This window comes from Salvelinus namaycush, chromosome 10, assembly GCF_016432855.1.
Source record: "Salvelinus namaycush isolate Seneca chromosome 10, SaNama_1.0, whole genome shotgun sequence".
Taxonomy (NCBI): Eukaryota; Metazoa; Chordata; class Actinopteri; order Salmoniformes; family Salmonidae; genus Salvelinus; species Salvelinus namaycush.
The window spans coordinates 2,597,587-2,610,024 of NC_052316.1; the positions used below are offsets into that span (position 1 = coordinate 2,597,587).

At 41.2% G+C, this 12,438-nt stretch overlaps 1 protein-coding gene across 1 annotated transcript in view; it reads right to left on the reverse strand.

Moving 5' to 3' along the window:
* The window catches only part of adgrl2a (adhesion G protein-coupled receptor L2a), a 183,684-nt gene that overhangs the window by 17,095 nt on the left and 154,151 nt on the right, over positions 1–12,438 (reverse strand). Inside the window, exons 13-17 of the mRNA XM_039002059.1 lie at positions 9,825–9,998; positions 9,012–9,221; positions 8,050–8,270; positions 7,355–7,421; positions 628–719 (exon numbers count right to left, since the gene is read on the reverse strand). Coding sequence (XP_038857987.1) covers positions 628–719; positions 7,355–7,421; positions 8,050–8,270; positions 9,012–9,221; positions 9,825–9,998 — 764 coding nt within the window. The remainder of the gene's footprint in view (positions 1–627; positions 720–7,354; positions 7,422–8,049; positions 8,271–9,011; positions 9,222–9,824; positions 9,999–12,438) is intronic.

Sequence of the window (12,438 nt, forward strand, 5' to 3'; positions counted from 1 at the left end):
CATTTACTTTCCCCAAAGCAAAACACTTAGCAAATGCAGAGGTGACTGAGAAAACCAGACTCGTTAAGGGATGGGGAGGGAGTGGAGTTAAGGGAGGGGGGACTTCTTTTCTGGGACTCAAATTGTTTTTGTTCCATGGGAAACACATGATAGTGCTTCCACTCACGCCACCCTGAAGCCCTAACAGCGCATACTTTGAGCCAGAAGCTTCCGAATGGTGTGTGCCATGCCAACACAATCCAGTGGTCGCTGACACAGAGGAATACAACAAGGACTAAAGACCATTCACAAAGTAAATGTTGTCATCATTGCGGGACGGTCATGCCATAATCCCCCACCCGAAACCACCAGTCTCTGTGTAAAATATGATCTCCCTGGAGATCAATTGGAATTCCTCTAGTCAATTTTCTGAATGGACAATTTAAATGTGTACCAGATATAGATACATTAATGGTACCGACAAGGACACAAGTTCGACTTATCAAAAACAGGAAAAACAGTACCTCTACAGTACATAGAAAAAATTAACCATGCCATACAGTACTATTGTCTTTATGGGTTTGTGGAAATATCTGTTTATTGCCAAGAATATTGGAAAATGTGCATTTACCAAGAATCTCTACTTACTTGATGTTCTCCAATCTGCTGGAGTCTGGTTTCAGAGTAGTGGAGTGCTTCCCCATTTTGTACATGGTGATGACCAGGAAGATGAGATTGAGCTGTCAAAACAGAGTAATGGCATTGTTAATTGATGGAGATTAATGGCATGGTGAAGGAGAAAAAACTGTTAATTTGTCCATAACTATTAAAATAGGAGTGCCTTCCCGAGCTTCTCTCATCCACTGCCCTAATGTAATAGACATCTATCGTCCTGCAAGACTCAGACAAGCAGACTGGCGCCAAATGTTGTGTCATTCTATATCAATAAGACCATGAACATGCATTAAAATCCATCGCAGTCCAGCCAAAAAACATGGCTACAGTCTGGTAACTATAAAACGCAATATGGAACGCAGTATATTTCTCCAATTCCTGTGCAGGAAAATAGACAGACAGACAGGGAGGGAGAGATTCCCATCACTTTCACTTCCTTGTTTTAATACCAGATGAAATCCTAAGAAAGCCAGTGGTACATATCACGTTCAGAGTGGGATACTGTGTGCTGTATCTTTGGGCCCTTAAAAATAAATCAATACAATGATTTAGAGACACAAAGAGGGAGCTGCATTGGCCAATCAGGAGCAGCTCCAAATGATTTACTCCTAAAACTATCTATTCTGAGACAGAACCGGGTCTCTGACTCTTGAACGCACGCACATACGTATAGCCTACTGTGTGTGTACACTACCGTTCCAAAGTTTGGGGTCACTTAGAAATGTCCGTGTGTTTGAAAGAAAATCAAATGTTTTGTCCATTAAAATAACATCAAAATGAACAGAAATACAGTGTAGACATTGTTAATGTTGTAAATGATTATTGTAGCTGGAAACGGCAGATTATTTTATGGAATATCTACATAGGCGAATTATCAGCAAACATCACTCCTGTGTTCCAATGGCACATTGTGTTAGCTAATCCAAGTTCATCATTTTAAAAGGCTAATTGATCATTAGAAAACCCTTTTGCAATTATGTTAGCACAGCTGAAAACTGTTGTCCTGATTAAAGAAGCAATAAAACTGTCCTTCTTTAGACTAGTTGAGAATCTGGAGCATCAGCATTTGTGGGTTTTGATTACAGGCTCAAAATGGCCAGAAAGAAATACATTTTGTCTGAAACTCGTCAGTCTATTCTTGTTCTGAGAAATGAAGGCTATTCCATGCGAGAAATTGCCAAGAAACTGAAGATCTCATACAACGCTGTGTACTACTCCCTTCACAGAACAGCGCAACTGGCTCTAACCAGAATAGAAAGAGGAGTGGGAGGCCCCGGTGCACAACTGAGCAAGAGGACAAGTACATTAGAGTGTCTAGTTTGCGAAACAAGTCCTCAACTGGCAGCTTCATTAAATAGTACCCGCAAAACACCAACGTCAACAGTGAAGAGGCGACTACGGGATGCTGGCCTTCTAGGCAGAGTTCCTCTGTCCAGTGTCTGTGTTCTTTTGCCCTTCTTAATATTACATTTTTATTGGCGAGTCTGAGATATGGCTTTTTTTTCTCCAACGCTGCCTAGAAGGCCAGCATCCCGGAGTCACCTCTTCACTGTTGACGTTGAGACTGGTGTTTTGCAGGTACTATTTAATGAAACTGCCAGTTGAGGACTTGTGAGGCGTCTGTTTCTCAAACCAGCCGTTTCCAGTTACAATAGTCATTTACAACATTCACAATGTCTACACTGTATTTTTGATCAATTTGATGTTATTTAATGGACAAAAAATTAGCTTTTCTTTCAAAAACAAGGACAAGTGACCCTAAACTATTGAACGATAGTGTATGTTATAAACAGGGTTCGTACAGACATTGGCAAGTCAAATTCAAGGACTTTCAAGGAATTCTTCAAGAACTAAATTGCAATTTTCAAGGGCCTCGATTTTATATTTAAAAGTATAGAAAAAAACTCTCGCCCAAAAGCATGCAAAAAGTGCCAAAAAAAGTATACATTACAACTTTAAGACTAACGCATTTTAAAGTTCTTCCTAATGGCACTATGTATTTGCATTCAAATTATGATGACATTCTAAGTATGACAGGATAATATGGACATTGCCTGACTAAATAGATTGCATGCGTGACGATTTGTATAGTCTACCCAACATGTGTTGGCGACACAAGCACACTGATAAAGCCTGTCCACATAGGCTAGCAGTAGCATTATGCTCACCCTCGCCATTTGAGATGTTGTAGGGGTTTGTATCATGTTTTTCAAATGAGAAAGCGCCACCAAAAAAATAGTTCCCTTTGTAATGGAACGCTTTGTATGGAAAGCCAAGTTGAAGCCAACATTGTCGTCCTCACAATAACTGCACGTGGTTTAACCACAACAAATTAACAGACAAGCGCAACCCATGTCAATTGAAATAACGGGAAACAAACAAAAGCGTCTCCCTCTCAAACTAACTGATCAGAAATGACATTTGTGGATAATTATATTGAGCAGTCCAAGCATATAAATCGGCTCCAATAATTTCAAGGACTTTTCAAGGACAAAATAGAGGAAATGTCAGATTTTCAAGGTATTCCATCACTTGATTTTCTGAGCTCCAAATTCAAGTACTTCAAGCACTCTGTGTGAACCCTGGACAAATGTAGAAAGACTGCTAATAAATTATAGAAACAAACAACCAACAACAAAACATGTTTGTTCTACTAATATAAAACTTCCACATCTTGATTTCAGAAATTAAGATATTCTGGTGAGGGGTGATTTAACTATATTCATTTTAAATAGTTGACTTAGTTGAACATGAACAAAGCTTTTCAATTGTCTCAGGTTATCTTCTGAATGCTGCAAGAGCGAAAGAAAGAGAAAAAGAGTGTGAAAACACCAATATGAAGGAATGAGACAAATGGAGGTGCTTTGTGAGCTCCATAATGTACTGGACATGTCTGGCTGTTCATTCACGCTCCCCTTGCGCTCTACTGCACTCTGCTATGAAAGGAGTAGCTAGGTGATCAATATCTCCCCCTCCCCCGCCTAATCAACCAGTGGAGTCACAGAACAATAAGCAGAGCATAACAAGCGAAGGCGAGAAGAAAAAAAAACATAAATGGAGCAGCTCCTTCATATCATGGACTTTCAGAGGTGATGCAGCGTTTTGTTTATGCCGCCATCAGACAAATCATTTTTTATTACTTCGCTTGCATGAGTCGGGCACTTGGAAATGCCTTTCACACACCCTGGAGTGGTGACATGGATCCAATGAGACAGAGGACGGAGACGACAGTACTTTAAAGGACCCTAGCTAGCATGGCACATGTTCACTACCCCCCACCAACATGCTTTCTCTGCCTTCCCCAGGGCCCGGTCTACCTAGTGAGAGTGGCAGCCTGAAAGCTACTAGGCCTGGGCCTCTCTCTCTTTGCTCTGAATCATCACCGCTAGCCAAGCAGAAGCATCTCTGCCACACTGGGACCCGAGGAGAAAGCTTTTTCCTGAGCGAGTATGTGTCGAGTGTGTGCTACAACCCTGAACTCCTTGTGAACTGGGGATGAAATATTAAAGGTGCAGATGGAGCTGTCCGGATGATAGGAACTGCTTGCGACGTGTCATGATCCAAAGGCTTGCTGTTAAAGCATCTCAGGCATACTAATGGTTTCCCCCCACCACTCATTACTTCCATGTTCCTTCTTCATGGAGCTAATACCCTCTGTGCCCGGAGACAGGGCCAACTAACCTCTTGCCTGAGAACAGGGCTGAACAGAGTGCTTCTTCAAGCTTCACTTCAAGTCTGGGCTTTAAGACGGCGTTCAGGGAGGTGGGGGGAGTAAAAAAAAAAACTAGGGAGGAAGAGGAAAAACAACATTTTTGTGAGTGCTTTTCACTGAGCCTGACCAACTCGGGTTAGACCAAAAGTTACACAGCGGGAGAGTATGGTGTTCGAAGACAGGAGCTGTGGCTGCTGCAGCTAGCCACTGAATGTGAGATTGGATGCTTTTTTTGTCTGTCTGTGTCTTTCTCTCTCTCTACTATCTCATTGACAAGGACAAAGCCAATTTGTTGAGGAACCAGGGTCACAGGTTGTGGAAAACCTTGCTCCCACACATTCCCTTGAGATCCCCTACCCTTGTGCTTTACTGTTTGTTGTCAATTTTTGCAAAAAGTTTTAAAAAAGCAGCATTACGATACCTCCCTACGCTAGAACTGCAAATCCTCATTCCTGTCCAACATTAGCACTGCAACTATATATCAGTTTTGTCAGGGTCACCGTTTTATCATGCAGGTCACTGGGACTGGGAGTCCAGATTATCGTCTCAACATCCAACACATTTTTTCATGCAAATAATTCTGAAACCAAAGAGAAAAATAACAATGTCCAATTTAGAGAATAACAATCTCACGTAGTTGGCAGAGCATTTGCTGACACGGGGATAAATATTTAACACACCCCCTTTAATTTGCAATTTAAGGGAATTGTATTATATTTCTCTACTGAACGGGTAAGTCGTCCGTGTGTTACAAAACCTCGCTGGCCAGTCGTTGTCATAAAGCAGTAAAGCACCGCAATAAGGTGCGGCAAAGAGGAAGCCCTCCTTCTGGCCGTTGTGTTCTCGCTCAGGGAGGTCAGCGCGTCTGTAAATCCAGCCATTATGTCCGATAAAGAACACAGCGCTGAGCAAATATTGCTCTTCCTCCCTCTTCACAGGAGACAGTTTGGAGACTTACCATTCACCTGGTGTGAAAGAGGCCAAAACAATAGACAGTCAAAAGGGCTCTAAGGGCTCTGACATCCGATGAATGCCACCAGCTATTTCTGATTTCTTTTTTTCCAAATGGGAAAATAATACTCCCCAGGCCTCTTCCCTGGGAGCCACCGAACCTCCATTGATCGAGTTGGAGATAATAATGTCATGACCAGTAAATAACGCTTGAACAGCACATACACTGAGTGTACAAAACAGTAGGAACATTTGCTCTCAGAACAGCCTCAATTCGTCAGGGCATACAAGGTGTCGAAATCCTTGCACAGGGATGCTGGCCCATGGTGACTCCAATACTTCCCCACAGTTATGTCAAGTTGGCTGGATGTCCTTTGGATGGTGGAACATTCTTGACACACACAGGAAGCTGTTGAGTGTGAAAAACCCAGCAGCATTGCAGTTCTTGACACAATCAAACCGGTGCGCCTGGCAGCTACTACCATACCCCGTTCAAAGGCACTTTAATATTTTGTCTTGCCCATTCACTCTCTGAATGGCACACATACACAATCCATGTCTCAAAGGTTAAAAATCCTTCTTTAACCGGTTGCCTCCCCTTCATCTACACTGATTGAAGTGGATTTAAAAAGGGATATCAATAAGGGATCATAGCTTTCACCTGGATTCACCCCGGTCAGTGATGTTTTTTTTGTGAGGACTTAGACTCAAGGTCAAAACATATAGACAAAGGTTGCTAAAACAGGAAGAGGTCTGTCCATGAAAAGGCATTGCTCTGCTTTCTTGACATCTCAGTCAACCAGACAGGTCCTACAGGCTCTAGTTTAGTCGCACCTGGACTATTGCCCAGTTGTGTGGTCATGTGCGGCAAAGAGGGACAGATAAATTGCAGTTGATCCAGAACAGAGCAGCACATACTGCACTTAGATGTACACAGAGGATGAATGTCAGGAACATGCATGTCAATCTCTCTTGGCTCAAAGTTGAGGAGAGATTGACTGCATCGCTATTGGTCTTTGTGCGAGGTACTGAACTGTTTGTTGAAGCATTTAGCACACAGTTCGGGCCACTGTTGCTGGATCGAATCCCCCGAGCTGACAAGGTAAAAATCTGTCGTTCTGCCCCTGAGCAAGGTAGTCCGCACCTCTCTGATTCAGAGGGGTTGGGTTAAATGCAGAAGACATATTTCAGTTGAAGGCATTCAGTTGTACAACTGACTAGGTATCCCCCTTTCCCTTATCAGTACAACACAAGACATGCATTCAGAGGTCTCTTCACAGTCCGCAGGTCCAGAACACAGGCTAGGGAAATGCACAGTTTTACATCGAACTATCTGCCACCCAAGGAAACTCATGTTAGCAATAAAACCACATTCAAAAACCAGATAAAAGAACACCTTACGGCACCATGGGGACTGTGAAGAGACAGACATGTATTGTATTTTGCACTGTATTATGTAGGTGGGTGACCTTGCACGAATCCTTGGCTTGTGCGAGCTGGAATGGCTCAAAGGGCAGGAGCCATCTCCTGTTTCTGAAGCGTGAGGCAGAGGCAGGATATTATCTAGTGTATATTATGTGTATTATGTATATTATGACTATTATATTATGTATTATATTTGTTGTGTTTATTTTCCTGTTGTAACCCCAGGAAGTGGTTAATGCTGGATCCCAATAAATACGACTAATACTACTAAATACAACAGCATGGAGGCATGAGAATAACAGAGATGTTTTGTATTTTGTGTCCTCCTTGTTCTTTCAGACAGAAACTGTTACTCCAAGACATTTAGGACTATTTTAGGCTAATTAGGTACATTCAGAAAATGGATTTGAGCAGAAAACAGTGGGTTTCACAACAACAACAAAAATTCAAAGATACTATTCGACCTTATGTCTTTTCACACTGTGGTTGTTGTACATCTCATCGGTCATTGATACAGACAATTGCGAGTAACTATGAACATACTGTATCAGTGTGGCCAATCACTGAGGAACATTTTTCTCTCTCTCTTTCAAGAAAAGAAAACTAACTTACCATGATGATGAAGGTGACAGGTCCTAAAAAGCTCCATATGAAGTGATTGTCCACTCTTAGCCAGCAACTACGATGGAAGATAAAACAAACATTAGGAATCCGTAAAACAACAACACACACGTAAGAGGAACAACTAAACCCAGTCTATCAACAGCCTCCTTAGGCCAAATATTAATGCATGGGCATGAATTATGAGGACAAAAATGTACCCTGCCCCTGTTAACACATGGTAGTTAGTTTATTGTCAATAATAAATGAAAAAAAACACCCCAAAAAATCCATCTAAAAACAAAGCCCCCACGTTGCAGTTACATGGTTACACAAGACAAAAGTGAGGACTCTAGCCTCAATCCTGAAGCTTAGCTAAAATACTATCATTAATCTATGTAAAAGCCTTTTTCCAGACAGCACTCCTCTCTTTAAGAGAGCATTTAAAAACAAGAGGTCGCAGGAGGGTCTTTGAACAGAAAGGCATTAATGTTGCCATGCCCCCCTAGAAACCACAGTGTTGAGTCTGTCAGGCTCTTTAAAATGACATAAAAAATGGATCAGTCCATTCCAGGAAGGGGTCCCGGGTGCAGACAAAAGCAACGACAGCAAAGATAGTTCTTAGTCACAGGGCCGCATACACACACGGAATAAATGAACTATGACAGTTTATTAGAGAACAAAATAGCGGATACATTTTTACGTACGCTTTCTTTGTCCCGTAGCTCCTGTAGTCGATAGCAGCAGAGACACCCACCACAATGGCTGGGAGAAGGTATCCAGATACATAGTAGTACTTTTTCCTTGAATGTTCACTCTCGAAAACTTCCACCATCATCAGGTACAACTGAACGCCCTCCAAACACATCCAGGAAAACGAGGCCAGGAAGAAGAAATGCAAAATCCCAGCGACGATGGAACAGCCAATCTATAGTGGATGGATTAATAGTTTCAATTGATCAAAATATTATAGATATTAACTTGAAATAAAGTAACAATTTATGAGGAATTAACTGAGCAACAACATTCCATGGTAATCTTCTCAAATCCCAATGATAATGATGCCATTTAATTGAGTGCGGTTGTTATTATACAGTGGTTATGTGCATTTCAATGTAAGTAACGAACAGAAGTAAAACACACTATGCTCCGTACAGGTTCACTCAAGTTCGACCTTGCAGCTGGCTGCTTAAATGACAGTTGTCTTGAAAGGCTAAGGCTCCATGGTCAACCATTTTGAATTACTTCTGGTTTTGTCCTTTCATTGAGCCTTGGTTTTACAGTGAATACTGACTGTGTGGAGGTGGAAGGCACTATGACTACACAAAGGCCATGGAGAGAAGAAGAACTAAAAGAGAATACAGAGGAAATTGAAGAACTAAAAAGGGTGCAGAGGCTGTATTGAGTGTTTCAGAACGTTCTAAACGATAGCTTTCAGTGACGAAGACAAAAGTGGAAAGTACTGCATGACATCCCTCCTCTGTACTTCATATTAATGGTGCTGTCTGTCTGACCCATGCCATGCAGAGGACAAGTACTGAAGGTTAAACACAACTATGTTTGAAAGTCTCATGACTTTCACATTGAAGGGTTTTTAGTTTGGGGTGCAATGAAAAATATACATAAAATTATATATTCACAAAAAAATTGGTAAATCTGTGCTGCTTACCTTGGGTTCGGTCATATCAATACCGATTAGGAATATTAACTCGGCAATGAAGAGATTGATGCACAAGTTCTTGTGGATGGTGTTGCGATCGCTCTGCAGGCCCCGGAAGAAGCAGAAGGTGAAAATGCTGATGGCTAAGCACACCAGCGAGACAACGATGCCCACCCGGGTGATGACAGTCAAGAGTAATTCGTGCACTCCAACTTGGCCCTACGGGGATAACGGATGTGGCAAATTAATATGCCTGTTTTTGTCAATAAAAAAAATAGAGGACGGCCAATGCTTCCATACTTCATTTCGGCAAGAGCCACGGGAAAATTACTTTTTTATTTCATAGGAGACATGAGGAAATAAATGCTCAGCAGCCATCAATCATGGGCTGAGCCCTTCAGATGAGTACAATTAGCGTCTGATAGAGGACAACTGACTGGGTGGAATTTAAAGCAAGGCGCTGTAGCTAGGCCACGTCATTTTAACTCCTACAGAGGCTTTCTTAATACCTGTATACACCTGGAAAACATGGGAGTTTTAAACATGGAGTATTAGGCCTACAGACCCTCATGAAATACACTTTGTGGTACAATAAAATCATTGAAATGAATGGGCTTTAGGAAAATGAATTAATCTAATGAATCGAGGGGAAAAAGATGAGATGATACTGCAAATCTACGGAAATGGACATTGGAAATAAGTGTATTTAACTATTTCATGTGTTTTCCTCTGTGATTTCTTTATACTTTTAAATTGGATTAAACTCTTCAAATTGTTTTTCCCAAGAATAAATAAATGAATACCAAAACAGGAGCTGCTTACCGAGATTTCCCGATGTGCCATGAGAACTGCAAAGTTGGTGAGGTGACTGCAGGAGCAGGTGGTGTGGGTCTTATTGGAGCCCAGGAGCTTGCAGCCCTGGGTGGACCAGTATCCCATCATGCTCCTCTCCGAATAATTCCAAAAGGAGCAATTGGAGTTGAAGTAGTGGTCCATCTGATGATAAGATTAATTGTTGAAATAACTGACTGTCCAAATCATAATTTGTACAGAACCTATGAACTTTTTTCTACTCGCATAAAGATACTGAACTGACAAAGGGGAAGTGCATAATGCATTTTCTTAATTTATTTAATAAAATAATATCTAATTTGGTTGCCTACTTACTAAATCTACCAAGGCAATACCAATAGGACCCTGAACAGCTTTAACCCCCAAGCCATAACACCACTAAATAGTTAACCAAATAGCCTCACGGAATATCTGCATTGACCCTCCCTGTACTAACTATTTTAACTCATCACATATGCTGCTATATGTACATATCTACCTCAATTACCTCGTACGCCAGCGGCAGGTAGCCTAGTGGTTAGAGCGTTGGGCCAGTAACCGAAAGGTTGCTAGATCGAATCCCTGAGCTGACAAGGTACAAATCTGTTGTTCTGCCCTTGAACAAGGCAGTTAACCCACTGTTCCTAGGCCGTCATTGTAAATAAGAATTTGTTCTTAACTGACATACCTAGTTAAAATAATAAACATCAACTCGGTAATTGTACCCTGTGTAGATTTAAGTGATAAGGCCCGAGAAGCCGGTGTTTGGATGATGCGTTGTTAGGCCCGAGACAAAATCCCGACACAATTCCAGGGTTGCTACCCAAGATGGCTGCTTGTTAAGACTAGGTGCCTTTTGGCAAACTCCAAGCAGATTGTCATGTGCCTTATACTGAGGAGTGGCTTCCATCTGGCCACTCTACCATAAAGGCCTGATTGGTGGAGTGCTGCAGAGATGGTTGTTCTTCTGGAAGGTTTTCCCATCTCCACAGAGGAACTCTGGAGCTCTGTCAGAGTGACCATTGGGTTATTGGTCACATTCCTGACCAAGGCCCTTCTCCCTCAATTGCCCAGTTTGGCGGCCAGCAATAGGGAGTCTTGGTGGTTCCAAACTTCTTCAATTCAATAATATATATTTGTATTTTATTTTATTTAACCTTTATTTATCTTGGCAAGTCAGTTAAGTCTGAATACTTACAGTTGAAGTTGGAAGTGTATACACCCTTAGTACCTGTGGGCGTATTTGAAGGCCTGCCTTCAAACTCAGTGCCTCTTTGCTTATGTAAATAAGGTATTTCTGACTTTCATTTTTAATATGTTTGCTCAAATGTAAAAAAAACTGTTTTTGCTTTGTCATTATGGGGTATTTATTCATACTATTTCATCTTTCCAGAAGATATAGTCCCGACACAAATCTAGAGTTGCTACCCAAGCCGGCTGGTCGTTCGTTCTATTGGTTCGGTTGCTAGAGACGCGACCCAGTCGTCTTTTAATTCAGTATCTATGGATGCGACCCAGTCTTTTGTTCTAAAACGTTATTTTCCCTTGCTTGCTAGCTAGCCAACTACGGCTAACTTACAAAAAGTGCAACCAAAATAACAGCAAAGTAGACGCATTTGCATTTGTTTAAGCTGTTTTCTAGTGACATTTATTTGGATAAATCAATAACAATGAGGAGCGATTTCACCTGGCATAGAAAATGTGCTCACTCATTAGGACGCTGTTGTTCAGAGGAGCTAGCCAACAACACAGCTAAAACCATCACTTCAAACTGAAGCTGGAAAGACTGCAAACTAGCTGCACTTTGTTTTGGTTGACACTTTTTCAATTGACATTTCTTTGTATATATATCCATAGAAATGATCCCAGCTGATTCATGATTTCGACTGGTTGAGAAACACTGCCTGCCTGTTTATTCCTCGTGTTATTATTGTTTCTTTATACAGTTGGTAGGCCGGCTTGTCTTTGGAAATGAACAATTTCCTTGATAAAGAACGGACTCATGCGTAGCCCTCTGGGAGTCCATATTGACAACTTTAAAAGACAAAGGATAATTGGTGCTCAGGTAATTCCGTCCTACATTGTATTTCTAATCTATGAGGTAATTTGTTCCTCCATAAAATAAAATGGGAATAATTTATATGCTAATGTTCATATAGACAGTGCCTTCAAAAACTATTCATACCGCTTGACTTATTCCAAATTTTGTTGTGTTACAGCCTGAATTCAAAATGGATTACATGTATTATTTTTCTCACCCATCTACACACAATACCCCAGAATGACAAAATGAAAACAGGTTATAACATTTTGCAAATTTATTGAAAATTAAATTCATTAGTCATTTACATAAGTAATCACACCACAGAGTCAATACTTTGTAGAAGCACTTTTGGCGGCAATTACAGCTTTGGGATGTCTGTATCAGTTTTGCACATCTGGATTTGGGGCTTTTCTCCCATTCATCCTTGCAGATTTTCTCAAGTTCTGTTGAGTTAGATGGGAGCGGCAGTGAACAGCAATCTTGAAGTCTTTCCATATATTTTTTATGGGATTCAAGTCTGGGCTTTGGCTGGGCCACTCAAGGACTTTCACATTTTTGTTC